The 25,662-nt window shown below is 33.0% G+C and overlaps 4 protein-coding genes across 6 annotated transcripts in view; 1 reads left to right on the top strand and 3 right to left on the bottom strand.

Moving 5' to 3' along the window:
• Positions 1-60: 60 nt before the first annotated feature.
• On the bottom strand, positions 61-1,415 carry LOC105563798 (selenocysteine Se-methyltransferase-like). The gene is made up of 2 exons (XM_012015705.1): positions 1,247-1,415; positions 61-1,166 (listed from the first exon to the last, which is right to left on the bottom strand). The coding sequence occupies exon 2, from the start codon at positions 1,111-1,113 to the stop codon at positions 157-159; it is 957 nt and encodes a 318-aa protein (XP_011871095.1). The 5' UTR covers positions 1,114-1,166; positions 1,247-1,415; the 3' UTR covers positions 61-156.
• A 2,296-nt stretch (positions 1,416-3,711) lies between these two features.
• Positions 3,712-19,396, bottom strand: LOC105563797 (vascular endothelial growth factor receptor 1). 2 transcript variants are annotated; one of them, XM_012015703.1, is made up of 22 exons: positions 19,113-19,396; positions 15,653-15,801; positions 15,053-15,236; positions 14,827-14,954; positions 13,793-13,940; positions 13,492-13,631; positions 12,890-13,064; positions 12,562-12,685; positions 11,186-11,361; positions 10,378-10,544; positions 10,145-10,289; positions 9,526-9,681; positions 8,912-9,091; positions 8,537-8,679; positions 8,282-8,450; positions 8,109-8,209; positions 7,763-7,913; positions 7,422-7,646; positions 7,075-7,243; positions 6,247-6,520; positions 5,525-5,962; positions 3,712-4,594 (listed from the first exon to the last, which is right to left on the bottom strand). In XM_012015703.1, the coding sequence occupies exons 1-22, from the start codon at positions 19,168-19,170 to the stop codon at positions 3,926-3,928; spliced, it is 4,269 nt and encodes a 1,422-aa protein (XP_011871093.1). In that variant the 5' UTR covers positions 19,171-19,396; the 3' UTR covers positions 3,712-3,925. The 2 variants fall into 2 exon arrangements, with proteins under 2 accessions (XP_011871093.1, XP_011871094.1); XM_012015704.1 differs by having other exon boundaries at positions 6,247-6,487.
• A 100-nt stretch (positions 19,397-19,496) lies between these two features.
• LOC105563796 (pyrimidodiazepine synthase-like) lies at positions 19,497-24,799 on the top strand. Of its 2 annotated transcripts, none has more exons than XM_012015702.1 (6): positions 19,497-19,661; positions 22,935-23,072; positions 23,160-23,265; positions 23,687-23,933; positions 24,086-24,310; positions 24,397-24,799. In XM_012015702.1, exons 2-6 carry the CDS (start codon positions 23,036-23,038, stop codon positions 24,526-24,528), a joined length of 747 nt encoding a protein of 248 aa, XP_011871092.1. In that variant the 5' UTR covers positions 19,497-19,661; positions 22,935-23,035; the 3' UTR covers positions 24,529-24,799. The 2 variants fall into 2 exon arrangements, with proteins under 2 accessions (XP_011871092.1, XP_011871091.1); XM_012015701.1 differs by lacking the exon at positions 19,497-19,661 and adding an exon at positions 22,707-22,832.
• Positions 24,800-24,992: 193 nt separating this feature from the next.
• The window catches only part of LOC105563795, a 4,150-nt gene continuing 3,480 nt past the window's right edge, over positions 24,993-25,662 (bottom strand). Inside the window, exon 2 of the mRNA XM_012015700.1 lies at positions 24,993-25,541. Within this exon, the coding sequence (XP_011871090.1) occupies positions 25,275-25,541 (267 nt within the window). The 3' untranslated portion in view covers positions 24,993-25,274. The remainder of the gene's footprint in view (positions 25,542-25,662) is intronic.

Raw genomic sequence — 25,662 nt, 5'->3', positions numbered from 1 at the left:
ATTATACATATTTATTCAGAAATAACAATAAAATTTGAATGCGTTATTTATGTAATGTTCTATGTGTGTGTGTGTGTGTGTGTGTGTGTGTTTTATATATTTTGCGTTTGCGCAAATATTGAAAATTAAATCAGTATCATTCAAATTTATACACGTCTATGTCCGCCATTGGTCCACTCTAGATCGTATTCGTTTGATATCCGCAGCGTATGTCCTACAACATCCACCGATGTAGCGAACGCCAAGATCCAGCCATTCGTCAATGAACTCGTGCAGAGAAAGAGCTTCTCCTTCCTTCTTCCATCCTTCGGTTACAATATACTTTTCTCCGCTATTAGGGTATACCACCAACGGTATAAAATCGTTTGACTTGTCTTTATTGATATCTTGCAGCAGCGTAGTAACGGATTGTGGAGCAATACAATTAACGCCAATCGCTAATATTTGTCCAGGCAGTGCATTTTTGTAACATCTGACGGCAATCTCTTGAAAGTTACTGCCATCTACTAAGCTCTTTCCATCGTCTCTACAGGAGAATGACAGCCATGCCTGAGTATTCGGAAATTCCTTAAGTAAATCGATTACGGCTTCTGCCTCGCGAACGCAAGGTATCGTTTCTATCGCCAATAAATCAACACCTTCCTCCAGCAATGCGCGTATGCGAGGTCTATGCCAGTTGATCAAAAATTCTTGCGATACATGAGCACAGTACGAACCAGTGTATTCTGAACCATCGTGTAGACAAGCACCGTAAGGTCCGCAAGATCCAGCGATCAATGGTTTCCTGTTCTTCACATTTGGATCATTCTTTATCTCTTTACTATAAACACTTACAGCATCTTTAGCGTAATCGACGGCTTTACGAATAATCTTAAGGCTCTCCTCCTCCGTGATGCCTAGATATTTTACAAAACCGTCGATGGTTGCTTGGTACGTATTCGTCTCTATAATATCGGCACCAGCACGCAAGAAATCCAAATGAGTAGCAAAAACAGCCTTCGGTTCCGTTATGAGGAAACGTGCAGTCCACAAAGGATCACCGTCAATCTTCTCACCCACATGGGTGGACAATTGTGTGGAAAGACCACCATCCAGCACCTTTATCTCCGACATGATGTTTCTTTTTCTCGGTTTTAGAAATTTAATTCCTTGAAACCCCGTAGAGACTAGAAACCGAGGTTACATAATGACACAACAATTTTATTGCGATGAATATAAATATACATATATGAATATATATTCGCACCTTGATCGCTTAATGTGCTCCACGATACTAAAAGGAATTGGTCCAACGCGCGAACCTTATACACATCGCGAAAATAACTATGTGGGATAACTTATCGTTGTCGTGTCCATTTTGATAGTTAATGATCATCGAAGTGCGTGTTATCAACGCGACTAAATTCTCGCTCCTTCCGGATTGCGCACTGCGCACGAGTCAAAGATCATCGCATCATGCGCATTATCTGATTGCTGATGCAACGCTCGACCACCTCGTTATCTGGTATCCGTAAAAGACGAAAACAGAAAAATATTGATAGGACATCGTCTATCAGTAAGTATATCCGAGTAAATTATCTTCTGAGTTGACCATTTCACCTCTCATGAGACAAACTTAATGCAAAGTTCAAAATACGACGCAAATAGATAGCGTTTTTGGAGCATTATAGTAATCGAAAGAACAATAAATAACGCTAAAAAAGTCTAATAATTTTTACCCAGTGGATTTTAACAACTATTTCCATTAGTTCTGTTCATTATTGCCATGACAAATCAATATTGCTCCCTGAAATTATGGTGCTAATGAGTAACATTAATGAAGTAACCGATGAGCGACGATGCAACGATTAATATCAAAATAAAGGTACAGATAGAAAAAGCCATTTGTATTAGAGATTTTCGACAAATTACTTATGAAATCTGCGTTGAAAATAAAAAAATAAAGACAAAAATTTTGTAATTAGTAATCGTTCACACCTAAAAATTGATTAATACCGTTGATAAAATAATCTGAAAGATTCTCTGTAAACGGACCATACGTGTAATTCCAAAAGCAAACTGATCGTGGTATGACAAAACAGATTGACAGTAAATTTGCTTAGATATAACATCCAGCTGTATCATCTGCGTCCGCATTAAATTCATGTTTTGCCAAGTTTTGTCAATAAAAGTATTAGTTTGTCAAGAAAATCTGGCATTGTTACATGGAGGGCATTGTATCTGTTGTGAGAACGCTGACTTTTATATCTGAGATATATTATAGAAAGATTGGATATTTAACATATACAATATTACACATTTTATATGCTATGTATTTCACTTGTACAAAAATTTATTTTTATTTAATATGTTTCAGTTCAACTAAAGAAATGTCTACATACAATATATGAATATTAAGTACAAATTGATGAGATCTTTATTTACAATATTTCTTATTAATACATCCACACATTCATGCGCGCACATAACATTTATTTTATGAATTTGTATAGTTAATATATTTTGTAAAAAACTTAGGAGTAAACAAAAAGTAAAGAAATAAGAATTTGTGTGTGTTTGCGTGTGTGTTAATTGTAACGATAATATTACAAATGATGATAGCCTATTAAGTATTTAAATATCCATTAATTAAGTATTTAGATTGATCTTAGATGACTAACAAATGTGAACAATACATTCTGTATAAGTGAGTAGATCGTAATAATGCAGATACTTTACTAGATACTTTACTAAATATATTAATTATTTGAAGATATCTCAAAGAATTATTATAGTAATAGTGATAAGCTCGCTTTAAATTTTGACGTTCTTCAAATAAAATGCGTTACAATATCCAAATGTTAAGTTGTTCAAGTTAAGAAATGGCACTTTTTCATACGTTCTTAGCAAAAACTCATCCCCATACTCATAAGGAAGCATACACTATTTTGTTTCAGTGGTCGAATTGGTGAGACGCTCGCCTAAAGTGCAGGGAGAGGTCCAGGTTCAAACTCTGGCCGAGGTAATATTTTTCGCAAGAAATTTTCTCTAATTAGAATTGCCAGTTGCGTCGTTTATCAATTTTCCTACATTAGTTGATTACGTACTAATTTGTCATATAAAGAGAATAGAAATATTCTCTTTGCTTCTACTTACTGATGCATTCTCGATACATTATACAATATTAATCGCTATGGTATATGTTAATTGAGAGATATTTTGCGAAAAATTAAACTTAATATTATATCGAGTATTATTATGGATAGATGTAGATACAAATACAACGGCAAAGTAGTTTAACGCCTTTTCCGCTGTATTTGTAAATTTTGCAAAATTTGCTTTTATGCGTAGAATATATTTTAAGAACAAAAGTCATTGCTCATGTACAATTTTATTTTTAATTCGGATTTTTGTGGGAGGGAAGAATACTTTAAGTGCCGTTTATGTTATTTGATACTATAACTCTAAAAATTCCTTAAACATCGCGTGCTTAACCTAATCCAAAGTTATCATGAATGCAAAGTCCAAAAATAGAGTTTCAAATTATTTTGTAAAACCGTTTTCCAAAGAGAATTATATAAAATTATATATCTCAAATATGCCCAAACATGTTAAATTCGCACATTTTGAACACACAATTAATGTTTATTTATTAGCGCTCCTTGGGCGACATGATAAAAGTTTAAATTTAAAAGAATTTTCCAAATTATATATGAGCAACAGTTTTTCTTCTCAGAATGCATTCTACGCAAAAAAGACACAACTTTGTAAAAAATCTTCAGAAATCAGATGACACTACAGTGTAGATTTAACATTACAACTGTAACAGTAAAAATATCATAAAATATTGGAGTGTAGAATTATGAATAAATTACTAAACCACGTCGAATTTTACTTTTAAAATAATTCGGTATTTACAAGAGCGAGATTAAAAACTCTAAGCGGACTAAGCTTTCTGGTCCATCTCGCAGTTACTGATCATCACGTAACTGGGATTGCTGAAGCTGTCCGGTATATTCTTTCTTAGACTTAGATCATTCTTCTGTTTTGGCATGTTTACGTAATTGTCTTGTGTGCTGATAATGGATGGCGTGTAATTTGTCTTTGAGTCCATTGTGTCCGTTTGCACGGCGTTGTCGATGTCGTTCAGATCTATCAGATGAAGATTCTGCGGTGCATTGCAATAACCGGAATCTCGTTCTATCGGTCTAGCGACCATCTGATTCTTCATTGCTTGCCTCTGCCGTGCGAACTCTGCTCTTCGCTCGAGGACATTGATCGGTTTCAAGTAAGGATCCTCTTCGTGCTTCAGCATTGGAGATTGTTCGACTGCATCCTCAAAGTCTGATGTGGGCGATGGAAAGTTGAAGTGCGAGTGCTCGTCCTGTGGTCTAGGACTAAATATCCCGGACTCATCCGTTGGAGAACTAGGACTCATGCACAAGTACGATGGATCCGATGGGTTTTCCAAAAATGGCGAGTTTACATAATCGTGATTTGGGGATGATAGAATCGTATGATCCGGTGCGGACATCATCGTCAGATAGTCGTTTTTCCCGCTCTCCAGATTTAACGTGTTCATATCCATATACGGTGTATTCAGACTGATGTAATGCTGGTGGGACAGTGACAAAAATGCTTATGTTATATGTATGCTGTGTTTTCTTTGAAGCGTACATACTACCATGGTAGGTCATTTAAAAAAAAAACTTTCACTTGTAGGTCAATCAAATTTTGAATCTACTAACAGTACTGACTTAATTAGGCTCAGGCTTATTTGAACAGTAATCCTTATTTTACTGTGGGTGCGAATCCTTTGTTTCAAAATACATTAGATTGTAAGTTAATTAGATTTTTAACATGGTCATGGTAAGGTGGATAAAGTTTGGTAACGGATTTTCCAAAAATAACTTTGAGCAACGTTTTAAGTTTGTTACAGAGGGTATAAAGAAATGACCAAGAACAAAATTTTCTCACTCTGAAATGTAGAACCCAAATATGTAATAAAACATGTATTTTTACATTGCCATTGAAACAATTGACTTAGGCTTTATTAGGCCCTAATGTGGTTTCACAATCTAATAAGTCCACCTGATAGCCTTTTCTAAATTTAACCAGCTAACTTTCACCAGATTATGAAACGTTTTACCTCAGACGTAAAAGCTAGAGATATTGTAGTGAATTGATTAAATAATAGGCTCTTTTGTATATCATAGTAATATACAAATTATTATATTAATATACATATAAGATATATTATTCTAAAAAATTTCAAATATCTTAGGCAATTGTATTAGGGACATAACTTAAGGCACGATTATGTACAATATATAAATTAAACTTTCAAGAGCCCGACAGTATAAATAACAAAATTACCGGTTATACTTAAAATATTGGATGACTTTATTCTTAATGTAGAAAATTATTTTTATTCATGCTTTTTCTTTCGAAGAACTATTTCGTGTATACACCATCTTTTTTTTTACCTTTCTGCTTATATTTAATATTATTATCGTTAGAGAACAAGGATGAAAAAATAACTCACCAATCTTACACTTTCTTCTAATAAATTTCCAATACTTTCTACAAGATCTGTAAAGCTTGGACGTAGTGTCGGCTTGGCTTTCCAGCATTGTAACATTATGTCGTATACTTGACGAATAGCATATTCAGGCTGTTCCATTCTATAGCCCTCGATCAATTTTTGATACTGTTTCTCTGCCTCCATACCAGGATATGGTGTTTCAGCCAGTGTGAAAAATTCCCAAAGCACTATACCAAAGCTCCATATGTCCGATTGCGTCGAGAAAACTCGATCTCTAATCGATTCGATGGCCATCCATTTTATAGGCACTGGCCCGTCACCTTTTTTTTTGTAATTGCCGTCTTTGTACATAGTCTTTGCTAAACCAAAGTCGCAAATTTTCACTATGTTGTCTTCGGCAAGTAAGATATTTCTTGCTGCCAAATCACCATGCAATACCTGTAAAAATATATATTATCATATACATATTATCATGAAAGATACATCCAATGCACAAAATATCGTAAGATATTCAAAAGTGCAAATATTTGAATACAGTTTAAGCAGGTAAATTTTATTTTAGCTCAACAATTTTGAAGATTAAATTCTTCATGTTGCTTGAAATTATTGTAATTTATTTTTTATTTATTTACTAATTATATCGATACTAAAATATCAACATTTGTTATTGCTGATGATTGCTTTTGCAATTTGACAATTATACATATAATTCAAAACCTTGCCTTTCTTTGACTGAGATATTCCATTCCACGCGCTACTTGGAATGCCCAAGACAATAAATCCTGGGTGCAGATTGGTTTGAGATTTTGGTCTTTGTAGTCACCGCAGTAATTTGATCTCCATTCTGGTTGAGATGAATTACTGTTGACACAGCTGTCTGGCGAGAAATTAATCTCTGGAGAGTCCGGATTTGTTCCCGGGCTGTAGTGAACCACCACACCAGTGTCTGAATTTACACTAAGACTGCGAGAAAAGGACAATGCCGCATATTTTATCCTGTTGTATGGGCAGAAGAGATAAAAAGAACCTTGTTAAACCACAGCCCTTTGCATGCACTAATTTATGCTTATGTGTTCTACATAGTGCATTTTTTATGTAGTATTTATTAATTTTGATTTAGTAGTGTACACTTAATAAATATATGTATAATATATATACACACAAATATGATTAATTGTAGAGTTAAAGTCCTTGAAATTTCTTATGCAGATTAAATTATTAACGAGAGATTTTTGGCGTTAGTAATGTTAGTATAAGAATTTACCTTGTTGAAAACATGTTTAATTAAAAATTAACAGCATTAGTTCTGTAATTTTAGTCTTTATGTTTATAGTTAGATTAGTATTTCCTCTGAGAAATTCTTTTATATACGAAGAAAGAATATTCCCTTTTTCAATTCATTCGCATTGCATTTCATAAAAGCATGAGGTTTAATATGCAGCAAGTTTAAAATGCAGTTAGAAACATTTTTTTTTAATATTATGTTGTGTTAAAATAAGATAAGCTAACAATTAATAGTAATACTATAATTATATGACTAGTAGACAAACCTGTTATTACTACTGATGCTGACAGCCCTCGTCAATATATCCATACCGACAGTTGGATCGAGTTTTCCAGTTTTGGGATCAATTTGATTAATAAAATCATTTCTATGTCGTAAAAGGAAATTATGCAGATTTCCAAAGCGGCAATATTCGACAATCACCAGCAATTCACCTATTGTAGCAAGTTTAAAATTACTAACGTTTAATAACTACTTAGGAGAATTTTATCCGAATCTCTATTCAAAATTTATGATATTATACATGTAGCTTCTTTAAAATAAAGCATTTTAACAGAGCACTTAATTATCCAAATTGATTCGTAATTTCGCTTTTTTTTTAACAATACGTACGTTTGGAAATATTTTTAGTGCAAGCACCAAGAAGATTAACGACGTTCAGATGCTTGCCAAGGTGCACCATAATTTTCAATTCACTCGCAAGTGCACGTACGTAAGTTGGATTAGTAGTCCGACGAACCATCTTCACAGCAACTGTAGTGATACTATCATTTTCGCATATTCCTTGAGCTTCTGCCTTCATTACAACTCCGAATTCACCACTGCCCAATTGTTTTCCTAAAAAATCATTTGTTGAAACGATTGTATTAAATGAGACTGCTTAGGGTGCGTTAGGACGTCTCCCCGAACGCACCCTTTATACTTTCTATGTTATAAAATACAATCGCGCTTACCAAGTTTCAATCGTTCTCTTGGAAATTCCCACCTCTTATCATAAGGAAGTAATTCTGCTTGATCATCAACTGTCAAATCTGGATTTAAACATTCTAAAGCACCTTCTTCAAAGTGCATAAGACCTGCTTCCATTAATTCTTTTCTCATTTTCTGTGTAACAATTCAATGTTAATTTATAATTAGACTACATTTTCCATGAAATATTTTCTTACAACATAATATCAAATTGTTACACATATGTATATGTATAAAACATTATATTATAATGTTATAATGTTATATTATATATACATATATGTATATATGTATAAAATAATAATTATGAAATATATATGTATATTTTACCTTTTCACGACGAACCTTAATCGTAAAGAAGATCGCTAAAATTATTAGGATGAAACCTAGAATAGCTATTGAAGTAGCTAATATAATATCAAGCTTGTGCCCTGTGAAAACGTTTAAGTTTTTAATTTGCTTGATTTTATTTGATAAACATAGTATTTGCTCATAAAACTTACATTTTGCATTTTTCACCATTATTTGCTGATATATCTCGTTGGTACCCAATCGACTAATAGCTTGGCACGAATATTTTCCGCTATCATGTTGCTTCAAATATTTTATATTTAGTTCTTGATAATCATATTTAAAAAAAAATTGATCATTTTCCTTTAACACCATATTGTCCTGAAAAATGTTAAACATAAAGTATATGCGTTGCGTTCAACTTTATTAAGCGAAAATAATAAATAAATTATAAATAATACATATACCTTATACCATGTCACTGTTGGTTTTGGCATACCTTCTGCAAAACATTGCAATATCACCGTCTTGTGGCCTTCGGCGATTACATCAATAGTTCGTATTTTAGTTTCATTCATATTAGTTCTGACAAAATATGGCGACACCGGCTCTACGTAACAGTGAATAAAACATAAATAACAGTTAGTTTGAACATTTTGTCGGTATAACTTAACTGAATTTGATTAAAAATAGTAAATACACTTTTGTAATAAATGAACTTTATGTACACAAAAGATATATATCTCCATACATATCATATAATTTCAATAGTTAATGTTTTTTTCCTAAAACAATAATTATGAATCAAAATACTTTTAAGTGTTTAAATAAACTGGTTATACCGTGGATAACTAATTTGTAATTTGCATAGTCAGAAAGAGATTCTAAAGTGTCGTGATTCAATGCATTCATGATTTTTCCTGTACAGAAATAATCTTTGGCGTCTGATTCTTGAACATAATTGAGTGTTAACGTTGATCGATAAGTAAATGGAGTTTTATGCTGCACAATCTGTAATGTTTCTGAAAATAACAAAAACTATAATTAACAAATACATTAAGCATCTGTTTGTTAACATTTTTACTATTTTATGTGCTATACTGTTGCCTCAGTAATAAGTATAATAAACTTTTACATTAAAGTTGTTTTTGAACGGATAGTATTTGAAACAATAGTATAAAAATAAAAGAAAATATGATTTTATAAAAAAACAAAATAAAAAACTGTATTACAAATATATTATTATGTATAATATATATTTTTTTATTTTGAATTTTTTTAATATTAATTTTTTCCAAATTTTTATCGCTCCTCCAAAAATTCTATGATTTATGTTATCTTTAATATTTTTTTTATGTATATGTATGTGTGTGTGGGTGTATGTGTGTGTGTGTGTGTGTGTATGTGTATAAGTTATCCTTTTTAATTGATTTCAAATCCCCTTTAAAATAATTACCTGTTTCTACAAGTGGCTCTTCAGTTTGATTTATCAGTATGGACCATCTAAATTCATTCGTATAATTGTAAACAGAAGCGGCACATGTCAATTCTATGTCATCGCCTTTCGTCACAGGCTCTTTTGGCCCAATAATGCCAAAAGCACCTACTCCATCTAAATTTAAGATAAGAAGAATTATTATTGATTATTGACATATTGATTTAAAAACATTTTTATTTAGATGATTTGAGTCTTTTTTAGAAAATATAATATGTTTTATTTTGTATTTGATAAGAAAATAACTTAATTAAACAAATTTTTTCCTTTAAAATATTTTTCATAAATTTATAAAATTATATAGAATTACATAGAATTATAAAGACGTGAATAGAAATACACAATGTAAAATATATGTATTTGATACATAATTTTATATGATTCTATACATTTATACATGCTTATCTGCATAAAAAATTTTTTATCGAGTATGAATCAATGCTATAATTAGAATAATAGAATAGGCAAATGTTTCCATTTTTCAGATTTAATTTTCTAATTAATATTTATTTGTAATATATTAAAAGATGCTGTAATTACAAGTTATAATAACTGGGTACGCAAAACAAAATATTGTTACCCGAAACAAGAATGGTCTCAGTTACAGAATCACAGGCAAAGACATTACAAGCTTTACACGTTATTTTCCCTGATACTTCCACAGGCATTTTTACTGTTGATTCAAATCTGTAACTAGAGCTGTAAGGTGCAATTTGTATCACATCCTGTAAAATTAATTTTCTATTACACAAAATACAAATAGAAATTTGTTTAATGGAATCAGATTAATATGGATATGAATATGAAATTTACCGTCAGATGTACAGTTGTTGAATCTTCAAGCGATGGATAAAAGGGACACTTCAGAAAACTCCATGTTATATTTGGAGGTGGATTAGATATTACTTCACAATAAAACTCTGTACTTTCATTAGGTGGATAGTAAGGGTCGATACGGGTCAGTAAGGAAACCGGCTTAGCTGAAATCAATGGTAATGTTGTACAACAATATAAATAAAAATTATATATTCTATTATTCTTTTAGTGCATTTACTGCAGTTTTTTTATTTAAGATCTTTGAGTGTCCACTGTAGCCATGTTGGATTGTAACGTCAGAAGCAAGAAATATCATACTGAGATTCTTCCATGACGTTTTTAAATAAAGAGATATAATATTTCGAAGAAAAAATATTTTAGATCGCTTTAGCACACTTATAAAATATTCTGAAAATTAACCTTTTCTCATGACAGTTGATAAACAGCCGTAAAATGTGAACTATGTTACATGAATCCTAGTCAAGTGCTAAAATGATTTGGTGTTTTTTTTTCTTTCAAATATGGGTAAAATTTGTGTAGGTGCCACTCTAACAAAAAATTCTAGGTTTTTAAGCAATAAATAAAATTATTACAAAAATAAAATTTTATAATCTTTTTATAATTTTGATTGCTACAAGAAACTAGAGTTTTTATTGAAGTGGCACATTTACCCAAAAAATCTTGTATTTAAAAATAAAAAGTAGCATGCAGAAATTCTCAAAGTATCATCTTCCCGCTTTCAACGTCACGATCCAAAATACAATGAGCACCTAGGAGCCTTAACGCTAGAAAATAATTTCGATACCTATAACATCCAATGTAAAGTTCACTTTTTCGATCGTATAATCATTTTTTGCTTCAAGTGTGTAATTTCCTGTATCCATTACGCTTAATGAAATTATTTTCAAAGTGGTAGCTGTTGCACTTGTGTTCATGAAATACTTTGGGCTCTCTATAATTTCTTCGCCATTAGGCTTGAACCTATAGTAAATAAAATATATATTTAACATGTATTACGAGTAACAGACAATACAAAAATATATCACAAACGCTTTATAAATATGATTACTTTATTCGCATATGCGTGAATAACATATATTAGTATAACTTTTAATTTTGAAAATTAAATATTGGGACCTTAAATAAGTCTGTGCGTTTTTCTAACAGATAGCGTAACTAATATTTTTCGCATCGGTACATACTGCAATCATACTTTATGTGCCAAAGCACCATCAGTAGGCTTCAATTTTTATTATATGTCACCAGGCCGAAGTGTAAACAACATTTTTTAGCATTGAACATGTCAAATTTTATAGCAGCAAAAGAGTATTTGCGGGAATTTTACTTCTCTGCTTTAACTGGAAGAAAAGTGCAGCCGAAGGGCATCGAATGCTTGTGGAAGTTTACGGTGAACATGCACCAGCTCTGAGAACTTGTGAAAAATGGTTTCAACAATTCAAAGACGGTGATTTTGACACGGTAGACAAGAAACGTGAAGGCGCGCCGAAGAAGTTTGAAGATGAGGAACTGGAGGCGTTGCTCGATGAAGATCTATGTCAAACGCTTCATGAGCTTGCCGATTCATTGAATGTGACTGAAGCAGCTATTAGCATACGTTTGGGTGCCCTATGAACTGAAGCCGAGAAACGATGAAAGGTGTTTTTTCAAGTGTGAATAGCTGCTCCAAAGGCAACAAAGGACAGGGATTTTTCCATCGTATCGTGACTGGTGACGGAAAATGGATACGCTACGATAATCCAAAGCGAAAAAAATCATGGTGCAAGCTTGGCCAACCGTCGACATCAACGTCAAAGCCGAGTATCCATGGTGCCAAGCTCATGCATTTGGTGGGATCGGAAGGGCGTCGTATACTATGAGCTGCTAAAACCGAACGGAACAATTACTGGGGAACGCTACCGACAACAACTAATGCAATTGAGCAGACTACCACTTGTTTCGGTCGATGACTCATGGCCTGTCTGAGGAGCGCTTCCATTCTTACGAGGATACTGAAAAATGACTCGATTCGTGGATAGCCTGAAAAGACGAGTCTATTGCCAGAAAGATGGGCAAAAGTAGTGACTAGCGATGGACAATACTTTGAATGATGTATTAATGAGTTTTCCTAACAAGAAAAGCGCACAAACTTATTTAAGGTCCCAATACATTATAAAACTTTACCATTGTAAATACGGTTTTGGATAGCCATCAACATAAACAACCCATTGAATGTAACTACCGCTTTCGGCTTGATAATATTTATCAGTGTGTTGAGGTACAAGATTTATATATTTCATTTGAGGATCTGAAAATATATCAATTTGTAGGAGCTCAAAAAATATACATACAATTTGCGCTAATTTTACATTGCACTTTGTAATTCTGCATATTTATTTTACAATATTCGCATATAATCAGCCGATTGAAATGTATTGCGTATTCAATTGAGATATATTGTTTTGCCACAAATATACATTCTTTTATGCATCTAAATTAATAATAGACAAACCATGTATCATGATATTCTTTGTTACTCTCTTGATGTCATGTCTCGACCTAATGATGCACTCATATTCTCCTGCGTCCTTGTCTGTTACATTAAGTATTATCAACTGAGACGTAACTAGGACAGAATTCCCGTCGAGATGTTTTCTGAATTGCTCAGTGCTTATTCTACTGCTATTCTACAAATGAAACAAGATCGCGTATACGAGCATGTAAGTGATAAATGTTGTCATCAGGAAGATCTATATGAGAAACTTATATATCGGTTTGAATTCTCAGGCAGAGAAACTTTTAGATTCCCAGAACTAGAACTTTTCTTCGAATTCTTGAAGAAAAACTAAATAATTACAGATCAATTTCTTTGGCGTTAACGTTTCTTTCTCTTATTTTTCTGGATATCTTGGAGAAAATAAAAGTAAATATAACATTATGTCTGCAAAAAATGGATTAAAACAGATATAAAAAAAGCAGGAAAGAAAGCTCTTTTCATCACTAATTGCATTGATTTCTTTCACGTTAGCAATTGAGAACATTAAAACATGTTTTTAACTACAGTTTAATCTTATTCTAATTTTGTCATTTACTAAAAAAAAATAGTGTATTTACCTGCTGTGGTGTATGCCAATTGATTACGTATTGCATGGATAGCTCCACTTCGACAGTACAATTAACATAGAGATCTTGTCCACGTGTAATATGTAGCAGGCTATCATCTTGAATTTTTGGTTCAGGTAAGATTTGTTTTACTGTACAAATAATTTAATCATTTTTATTAAATGAAATGACCATTGGCTCAATATTGTTTTACCATCGAGCCCAAATAATCACGACTGTGTTGTAGCACTTTTCAATGTTACATGTGTACACGTGAGAATAAATTAATATCTCGAGTCGAAATCGTACTTACGGTGTACAGACAATATATAATTGACCGCGTGCTCTTCACCATCCTTCTCTATCGAGCACTTGTACCAACTGCTATCTTTCACCAGCAGATTCCTAATTGTAAAACCAATTCTTGGATCAAATGACGCCTCTTTCATCAATTCTTCTTCCTACACATTAAACAATGAAAAATTTTAGAAACATTTTATAATAAATATTTAACAAATTGATACAATTAACACTACTTCCAATGACATAGTTTGTAATATAAGAGAAACTGGAATAGCAACGATATTCCAATAAAATAGCCTTCTTAATTTGCCGTGTTGCAATTTTAAACTTATTTCTAAACAGAATAATATTATATTATAAAGGACTAGCACGCTTGCTCGGCTTCGCTCGAGTCTTCCTTTGTTTGGAATCTCCTTTTTTGGACGTTTTATTATTTCTCATTCGCACATATTTTATTTCGTTTTTTAATAATTATATCACGCCTCTCGAATTTACTGCCAATCATGACAATTGCAACTTCATTAACAGTTGGAGCATTACAACTTGTTTCATGTTCCTCAACTGGTCTCTTATCCGCTCGAATAACTTAATATTCATCCGTAGACTTTCTTTCCAACACCGTTTTTTTTTAAATATATTTACTAAATTATTATGTTGATGCAAAAATTGCTGTAAATTTTAAACAATATTTCGTCTCACACCGAGAATATTTTTATAGCATTAATCGGTCTCTTCTTGTTTATTTACTCTGTTTTTCATTTCCGACGGGAGGGGAAAATTGACTCAGCTACTATAAAGAACATTACAGACAGACAGAATTTTACTTTTATATATTATATATAGAACCAAACTCTTGTACTGAAAGCTAACTAAATATGTGAATAAGGAAGTTCGGTATATTGCTTAGTACATGGTACTGCATGTTTTATAAATCTAATGCATTTTTAACATGAAAAATTCTAAGCTTTCGAAATGTAAGGTATTTAAAGTTAAATATATTATTTTATTTAGTTTTATCTTCCGCTAGTTATTGCCAATACTCACATTATTGTGATCAGACAAGATAGGCAATAGATCTGGCGATGTAGGTCTGCATGGTATTACAATACTACCGCCAGCGATTGCACTCAGGGGGGCAAAAGTCTCTGCTTCCACGAATAAATTCGTATTAGCTGTAACATAAATACAATTATAGCAAGCAAAATGCAGATATAAATATATTCTTATTGATCTGCATATTAATGAGAGATGTATGACAATTTGATCTTACACTTCACATAGACGTACAACCAGTTCACCTCAGGGTCATCGTAGAAATTTTTAGTAATTTCAACATTGTAATTGGTGCAACCGTACCAGCCTGTATCACCGAAAACGGTGTTTGGTCTTTGAAAAACATATTGATAAATGCCATTTTTTTCTTCCTTGCTCGTTTTTGGGGTTGAAGTATTAACCTGTCAGAATGTAACAATAAAAAGTTTAACACCCACATGCCCGTACGTGCGTGCGCTTATGCCAGAAGCTTAAGAAATTTCATTTTTACACAGGAATTCAAATAGAAATATTAAAATTTCTAATGCAAATTTGTATTCTTATAGCTAAGTAAATGCTAATTTTCAATGTACAATTCTTATATTTTCAAAATATTTGCTTATTAAGATTGAAGGAATCACTTTGTATCCATGGTAACTACAAGCATAAAATAAAATTAAAACTATACAATTTTGTAAGAAATTATTCATACAATTTTTATATGAAATAAAAGACATTTCGATATCTGACATGTAATGTAAAATATATTCCATACTAATCAGGTAATATATGTATAAGCAATATCGAAATTTAACTTAATGAAATTTATAATGCATACCGCGTCTCCAAAAACGTCGGGATAAACAAACTTAATTGGTGCAGAACCAGTGCACGTAATCTCTAGAGGTTCTCCTTCGTTTATTACAATTTGTCCTTCGTCCGGCGAAATATTTGGTTTGTCACTTGCCGACACACTATACACACGTGCTAAAAAAAGAACAAAATTATTAATTCGTGTTTTACAACTTTTTGAGTAATTGGTAATTTTTCTTACAATCTTAAGTGAACCTAAAGTAATGGCTGAATTTCAAAGCTAATTTAACGTTATATATTATATTAAACCCAGGACGTAAACATGTATTGAGAATACATGTTTACATACACAAAAGAGATAAGAATAACATTACATAACTAACTCATTAAAGCACCCTCTCACAAGATTTGGCATCTACTATTACACGTAATGTGTATTTTTATAGTGAGCTGTTACGTTCAGCATAGCTAATCTTAAGTGTCAAAGTGCTTTTCTTCGTTTTATCTCTCATTCTTCTCTCGTTCACTCAAGAGAGCATTCCGACGTCCCAGATTTGCAATGCCGAACGCAGCTCTTGTCCGACCCAAAAAAATTTATCTATGCATATTACAGGGTGTTATGTGTAAGGTATCCATTCTGCTCGTTTACAAATAGAATGTATCAAATGGAAAAGTGTAACTGAAATGTACCATTTTGTAAAATTTAGAATAGTTATCGAGTAATCAATTTAAACGTCTGAACGAATAAACGCGAGGTAAAGCCGAACTCGGTGTATAAAGCGAGAGATAGAACAATGCGTGATATATGATACCGTGCCGGAAAAAATTGTCAAGCAGCGAGCTGATAATTTTTCGGCGTGGGGCTATATGCCACGCATCGCTTCACTCCTCACTATCAGGTGATGCTCACCGTTTCTGGAAGATCTAACAAATAAGCCATTTTACATGCCCATCGAGTCCGACCAACCGCTTTCCTCACGCTTTATTCGCTCAAACGTTTTAATTTATAACTACTCGATACTATTGCAAATTTTACAAAATATTATAGTACTTTTCTGTTCAACCGTTCTACCTGTATACGAGCGGATGGACACCTTATTTGTAATACACTTTATATGTGCATAAATATATGTATGTACATACAGTATGTACAACCGCAGTTATCAAAATATCATAAACTAAATATTGAAAAAGTTATCAATTTTTTCTTGAATATATTTAATAGCGCATTTGAATCCTTATCACATTTATTATGTGTATCTTGTTTCTTGTTAAGATCTACTTTTTCTCTGAAATAAAATTGACCCTCAAAATACAATACTTCTACGAGTAATCGGCCCGTTAAAAAGTACAACTTTAATATTTTTCTTTCTGTTATTTCATCGGCAACTGGATCTAAAATTTTACGTACTAATAGATAAAACTTATAACAACTACAATGTACTTAAATTTAAATTTTTTCTACTTTTGGTCGGTTTATACAAGAGCCACCTTAAATTGCAATTCGTCGATGTAAAATGCATTTCTGTCGAAATATAATAGAAATTGTTGCCGCATAAAAAGTGGCAGTTTCAAAAAAACGTCATCACGTTAGCCACAATGTCCTGCGGATGATTGGCTTTATCTTCTCATTACTCTCTTCTGTATGAAAAGACGGCACACACGTGCTGTCGGACTGTTTATTCGCAAATGCGACTGTGGCTGGGAAGGAAGTCCTTTCTTCCTTTTTAGATAATATGCCCGTATTATCAGCCTGTGTGTTTGTTGCAGAAGCCATAGGAAATATAGAAACGTGGGCAACTGGGATTTGCAGATACATATTGTAGATGGTTAATTAATTAGCGTATAATAAAGACAATTGCATATAACATGAGTTTATAATGGAAAGTTTATACGTTAATTTTTTTACAGTTAATTAAACAATAAATACTTTACAGTGTGTGCGTTTCCAAAGAATGTTTATTTTAAGAATATTACTAAATTGATTATCAATTTAATTATGTTTACTATTTTACATAAGCTTATTGCTAGGTTTTAAAACCGAAAGTTATTGACCCGTAGTTTGCTTTGTTGAAAACAAATGTATACGCAGAAATATAATTAGGCACTACAAAGATCCCGATGGTAAAATTTGTTTTTATTATTTGTTATTCACACTCACAATCAATTTTATATAATACATAAATATTATACTAATATTGCAAACACCAGAGAAAAGACTATTACTGAAAATGTGTTCGTATTATCAGAATCGTATTTAAAGTTTATGAACTTATGTGTAATATCTTATCATAATATCATATAAAAATAAAGAAATAAGAATTAATAAGAAATGAATAGTCGATTTAATGTTTTATGCCAACAAGCATATTAATGTCACTGCAGAGAATTTTATGTGATAAGAATCTATGCAATAAATATCACTATATGTCTCAGTGATTGAATTAAAGACATCCGTCACGTATTGTATGGACGTCCAGATTCATACTCGAACATAGGTGATATTTTTCGTAATATTTATGGTACGACAATGGACATATATTGGATTGCTTGAAAAGTGCTCAGCCTAATTATCTTTAAAATTGCTAAATAATTAAATGAATAAGAAACCATTACGGTTTGATGATATATTTCTATATCATTGTCCTACAAACTTATTTTTCCTACAAACATACGTGCCTAACGGTCTTTTTACTAACACAAGTATTTGATTGGCTTTATACAGGCGAGAGATTCATTCTTCAGGTTAAGGTATGAGTCATGTGGCTCTCATTCTACACATGCCTCCCAATAGTGTGGAACATACTTTATCGATAGCTTTATCGGCTTGATTGGTTTACAGGGTCATTTATCAAAACGGTTTCATTAAATATTTTAAACGTAGCAACAATTGCTAAAAAAATACTGCAAATTTTTTATCAAGTGATAAAATATCTTGATTATTATGTACAAAATATAGTAGTGAAAATTAGTGAAAACTGATGAAGAAAATTCTGAGCAAATTTAATTTTGACAATTGTGATGAAAGCTATAGTTACAGAGCATCAACTATGGAATTTTGCATTTAAATGTTTTCTAATTGTTGCTTATCAATATCAAATTTTCTCTCTAAGATCAATTTAAAAAAAGACTTAATAATTATAATTGGTAGAATTTTCCATTGCAGATGATATTATTTTTCACAATAAGAAAAACACATTTTATTTCTTTCATTATACTCTTCTATACTGGACAGCAAAATGTGTACCAGACCATTAATCGAGATTGGACGTTTTTTGGGTCATTTAAGAAATAAAGCTGGGACGCTGTTTCAGTTAATCGACGACCGGTATTTGCTGACTATGCTTCTGCGTCGTATACGTTGAATAAAATCTGACCCCGACATCGATAAATATGACTCAATGTCGGCCATGTGACTACGTTACACGTGAGCGAAAGATCTTGTACACGGATGATGTGCATCAGGTGTGCGTTGCATTAATTACCTTGGCAGAGTGCTAAAATGAGCACCAGAATGCGATGTCGTGCGTGGTGCGGCAACATTTTTATTTCTTGCACACCTCGCGTTACCGGTTTGTCACATATTTACACATCGATCCAGCAATTGAATTTTCTACATTGATGCAACACGAGGAACAGATTGAACGCGAATGCGTCCGAAAAAGTAAATCCCGGTGTCTCTCTTTCCGAGCCCAGTTCTCTCCACTCTGGAGACTTTCATACTAAAGCTTGCTGCAGCCACGACTCAACCAATAGGCCCCACCCGGCTGACTTCTCGTTCGAGTACAGTTTATCGGTGTCGACGTCATCTCTTGACATCATTCGCAATCTGCTTCTCAGAGGCAGCTACATCGAACCGATTCCTATAGTCGCACCAGTCGGCGATCGTCTTTATCACAAATTACACTGTAGATTCGATATTGCTTCAATTCTGAAAAGAACACGCGTATCGTGTATCGAGGGAGGAGAAAATTAGATTTTATATTAAATATAGAATATATACATAAAGTTACGAGCAAAAACACATTGAAAAGGTAAGAATTCAGTATTTATTTAAATCGAAGCGTTACATCATCCCATCTTGTGATGATAAATTTCCGTTAAAATAATTATTTTTAACAGATTTATTGACAATTTTACGTATTTCAAAAATATTTATCATTAGCTTATTTGATTGTTAGTATATTTATTAGTATATTTTTCATCAGTTTTATCATTTTTCACCAATAAACTGATATACAAACCAATTTTGTTAAATTTTATTTGTGCTCATTAAAATTTGCCGACTTTCTTCTTTTCAACGCAGTTTTTTTAATAAGTAAATGCATGGTATAATTGCGTGATAACATGTTGTCAAAAATCTGTTAAAAGTAAACTGTCATGTTTGAATAATGAATATAAAAAATAAAATTCCGTACTCTGTTCCAAATAACATTAAACATTTCTATGAACATTTTAGAAATATTGTTCAAGAATATTTTGAATGTTTCATAGGACATTCTTATATGTATATTTATTACGAGGGGGAAACCACTGACTAAAATCTTACACACCAATTGCCCAGTGGGCATTACTTAATCTTATTAACAGTAGAAAGAATAATTCAACGACGTTAGGCTGACAGATGTCTTTATTAATTAGATTCCAACGTTTCGACCATACGGTTTGTGGTCCTTTTCAAGGAATTAGATGTTAAATAATAAATCATCAAGGATACGTCAAAAGAAACGGTCTACAATCCATCCTTGGGTGTCATTCGGAGAAAAGTGTTCGAAGTGTTCGAAGGACAATGAGTCCTACTTTGGTCGTTACGTCGGATAGACGTGCCTTTGACTATCAATTCTTGAAACTTTATACTGTATAATTGAAACCGATTTGGAGTTTTTAAATGTTGAAACTTTAAACATTAAATTAAATTCAGAAAAGTCTGTCATTAAAAAGTATTTATGCAATAAAATATTGGATATAATAATAATTCTTGATCGGTTATTCATATTGCGCTTGCTGCGTCGGTTAGCGTCGCGCTTCCATAGATCTTAAAAGATCTATGTGCGCTCCGCACTCGCTCTCGCACTTGAAATAACTAAGACTGGGTGCAGTGGTTGAGAACTCATTTGTTTGGAAAGATACAGCGAAACGATATAACACACAAGACCCGAGATTTTGACAACTCCGGAAACAACAGATCGGTGGAAAATCCATGTCAACTGGTCGAGAGGTCGATAACAGCTGGTTGTCAAGGAAACGCCTCGTGATTACTTCTAGATCACAGCTCTATTTAGTCGGTTTCTAAAAGTATCCCAGATGGCACACATAGTTCTATGAATATTTTTCTGGAGTGCAAATATTCTTATTTTCGGAATATTTTATAAATATATATAGATTATTACAATTAGAAATCGTATATTCATAACAAAGAAGAACACTTTTAGAATATTCGTAGGGAATGTCTATGGAATATGCGTTCAGAATTTTTTTCAATATTCCTCGAATTTATGTATTGCACAGTGTTTATTGTGCAATACACCTTATCTTATGCAAAAGGCAGTGCAATCTGTGATCATATCATATACATATAACCGACACGCTATATTCGATAGATTATTCTATTCACATTCGAAAAAGATTTACAGTAGTGCCAGTCGAATGTTCCGCGAACATAAGATAAATATATAAGAATGACCTATGGAATATTTCAAATATTCTTGAAGAATATTCTTAAAATGTTGATAGGAGTATCTTGTGCTATATGGGATTGTTGCGGACGCAATAATATATGTATAATACATACATGTCCGCGCAAAAATGCGCACATTGGTGTCATTTATCAAAAAATTTTTTTTGAGAGGATTTGGAAGTACTATAAATAGAGATGTAGATGTTACAATCCATGTATGTGTAGTTAGTGAATTTATTATTTTGTCGTGAGATATAACTGAACAGTAATTTTTACTGAGTTTGTAATTAATATTGCTTTTTTACTTTTAGAGGGATGGCAATTTTGTTTGTTAGCAAATACAGTGTTTTACATTAAATCACCGTGCTTGTAAAGTTTTGCACGCTATCCTTCTATCGCACCGTCATACTATTGGGATCTGTAAATTAGCATGAGCTAATTGTGAAAATTGGCGGTTATTAAACTTGTTAGCAGAAAGAATTGGCATAGTTTGTTTCTTCAGAATAATTTTTTGGTATTTCGTAAATTTATTTAAATATGTGATATTTTAAATATATATGAAGCACTAATTTTATGTAATCTTATGTAAAATGACCATTTTTTAAAAAAGGTAAACAAAGACGCCAGGTATAAGCGCCATCCAATCAAGAATTATATAATTTAATTATTCGGATATCTTTTATTATTATATTAAATAAATTTTTATATTATATACTATATACATATTTATATTACTAGACACAAGCGCGCGCCATTTGCTCTGACTGAAAATATTGCGGACCGCATAGCAGAACATTTTCATACTTAAAACACTTAGTTGAGAAGTTTAATAAAAGATATCGGTATTTGAAAGTTTCCACTCGTAATTCTAACTAAATTTTAAATTGGCTTTATAAAATTGTAAAGTTCTTCCACACGATTAAAGTACGCATAAAGACAAAATTAGGGACAGTCGGCTTTTATCGTCGAGATTTTTCCTGCCAACTTCACGCTAATTTTTGTTTCTTTATTTATTAAAAAATTATAAACCAACAAATATTAATATTAGGCCAACAATCGCCTACAAACGACCAACAAACGATCTGCAAAAAAATTTTTTTTTAAGTCAAAATTGGCCGGCTAAGTTCCCGGAGATTATGAAGCCCTTTCAAAAATTCCGTCGAAACGGTCTTGTGATTGGCGTTCCGCTGATTCCGCTTCCGCGTATTCCGCTCCAGGGGACGTCGGCCTTAAGCCTATCACACAATGCCAGGCAACAGGAACAGGGAATAGAATTAACGCGTTGGATTGGTTGGAAGAAAATTTCCGACGAATCCAACGCGTCAAAAATTCTATTCCCTATTCCTATTGCCTGTTGCCTGGCATTGTGTGATAGGCTTTACGCTGCATGTCACGCAGTCACGCCACTCCCCATGTGATATGTCATATGATAACTTGCGCACACGGAGGTATAGGATAGGTCTGTGTTCTGTCATCGATATTTATTTCTCGCTCTTGCTCATAGATGATCGGGCGTCAACGTATGTATGTACGTATGCATACATAAACAGATTTTTACCGCGTATTAACTTTATATTTCGTAATTTATATTTCATTCGTGTTGCATTATTCAATATTTGTACTTTTATAGCGAATTTGATGTCCATATCGAACCGAATCCAGGCTGAGGATTAAGTGCTATTTTACTGACAAGAAAAATAAAAAGTCAAACGGCGGGACGAAGTCTTTCCGATGGGATCCAGGATGTACCCGAAACATTTGAGCACCGGTACCAAAGAAATATTTATATCGCGTAAATTGCTTAATTGACGGATTTGCATAGAATATCCCTCCCACAAACGTGCACTCCTTTCAGGATCGGTACCGCCGCCCCTCGTACCCGGCAAAATACGCCTGTACAGCATGCGCTTCTGTCCGTTTGCGCAAAGAATCCACCTCGTGCTGGATGCCAAACAAATCCCGTAAGCATGATTATTACTTCACAGCTGTTGGCTTTCTTGTCTGGAATATCAAACGTTACACTTTGAAAAATTATATTTGAAACTTATTAAAAAGTATACACTGCTCAACAAAATTGAAGAATTACTTAAAATAAGTGTAAAAGCAGGACCAAATTCAAACTCGTGTATCTTTGCCAAAAAATGGTTGTAGAACAATATTCAAAAACCATTTTAAAGCTTGGAACCTCAGCTTCCCAATGTTTGCAGGCTCATTTGTCTACAACGATTTCGCTGCAGAGCTTTCTCTTTAATGTGCTTTTCTCTTCTCAGCACTAAAAATTTACAGTATACGTTACATGCACTATAGATCTTCAGCGTTGACAGTGAATTTTGGAACACAGCCATTATATGGTACTTCTCGAACTTGCCTTTTTACTTTTAGATATGATGTAGTAAATGTGAATCTAACACATAAGCCGGAGTGGTTGATAGAAAAGAGCCCCCTTAATAAAGTTCCTTGTATCGAACTGGAAAATGGAGAGACACTTTATGAGAGCCTAATTATTGCTGATTATCTGGATGATGCATATCCTCAAAACAAGCTATATCCAAGTAATCCTTTAATGAAGGCTAAAGATAAGTTGTTAATCGATAGATTTAACACAGTGATATCCACTATGTACTTTAAGGTATTTGTTATACTGGTTCTTGTTTTTAAATATTTTTATATATAATTTTTGTATACGCGCGCGCGCGCGCACAGTCTTAAACTATATTATATTTCTGCCTATAATTCTCAAATGTATATTTCCGTGATTAATCTATTATATTTCGCTTTCAGGGATTCAGTTCAGAAGCACCACTGCAGCAGGATGATTTCAATGAGATACTAATTGGCCTAGAACTCTTCGAACGGGAATTAGCAAAAAGAGCAACTCCCTTTCTTGGAGGCAGCAAACCTGGCATGCTGGACCTCATGATATGGCCGTGGTGTGAAAGAGCAGATGTATTAAAGATTCTAAAGGGAGAGCAATTCGCCATACCTCGGGATCGTTTCTTGCGACTGGTATATAATATTATTAGTAGTCAGTGCATATATACATACACACAATATATAGATATATGCGATAAAAATGTTCTCGTGTAATACAGCTTAAATGGAGAATGGCCATGAAAGAAGATAATGCGATATGCGGCAGCTTCCTGGATGCCCAAGTGCACGCCGACTTCCTTCGTAGTCGCCTAGCTGGGGCACCTCAGTATGATATAATAGCCAACAGCTAAAGAATCCAAAAGAATGGAGCTATGATCCGTTCCAACTTGCAATATTTTTTGAAGGTTGAAGGATACACCACTTTGTACGTTGTCATTTCGATAGTACATTATATTTTATGTACTTACATATAGGTATATATACGTATATGTATGTATTTTTGTTAAGTAAAATTGATGTTTATATATAATCCGTCTAGAACGGATACCATCTAGTTTGTGAAACAGAGGCATTTATCTTGTTATGCTGATTAAAACAAAATAAATTTTTTTATAAGAAAGTACGTTTTGCACAATGTATGTGCGTTTAGACGTGTATACATGTGACTGTATGCACATACAGGGCATTTCAAATGCCACACAATCTTTCATATAACCTACCTACATACATCTGAGACATGTTATTACAATGGCATTATTTACACATGTATCTTGATGTGATACATACCGCATATTACTTTTAAATAACATTTCTATTTGTATACGGATGGTGTTGATTATATTCTTGGCAATACTCCTGATCGCGACATAAACTCTGATACATATATGTAGCTAATTAACAGTAAAAAAAACAAAGACATGAAAATTGAAGTATCATAGATTCACTTTTTCTGCACACTCTTTGAAAGACAAATTCGACATTTATAAAACCTGGCTTTTATAGTTGGCAACTGGTAAACTGTGTCCTCGACAATTGTATCATGTATACAAAAAAAAAACTTACAAAAATAGATAACAATCGAGTTTTGTTACAGGTATTAAACATTTCCGAAAGTCATCATATATATTCCGTAGAAAAGGAAACATACAAAAACTAAACACGCCGTTATCATGAAAGTTTTTGAGTTTTCTTTCCGTAAGCTTTGCAATTCCTTTTCGTTTCGCTCGAGAACTTCCTTAACTTCCTCGAGCTCGTTCTCCAGCCTCTCTCGATTTTCCGTGGTGAGTAGTTTCGTCTTAAGTTTTCTCTCGATTACGTTGACCCTGTATAAGGTATCTTTTAGGCTCTCTTCTACATGTTCCATCTAAAACAACACATCGACAATTAAGCGAGTCGCAAATTCATGTTGAACGCTGGTATCAGCGTTGTCGGAGAGAAACCTGAAGGCCCATGTCCGCGATGCTAGAACTTGGATCAAGTTCTAG

Source organism: Vollenhovia emeryi, unplaced genomic scaffold (genome assembly GCF_000949405.1).
Source record: "Vollenhovia emeryi isolate VEMERY1.0 unplaced genomic scaffold, V.emery_V1.0 DF939171.1, whole genome shotgun sequence".
Taxonomy (NCBI): domain Eukaryota; kingdom Metazoa; phylum Arthropoda; class Insecta; order Hymenoptera; family Formicidae; genus Vollenhovia; species Vollenhovia emeryi.
This window is presented reverse-complemented; position numbering and strand designations above follow the sequence as displayed.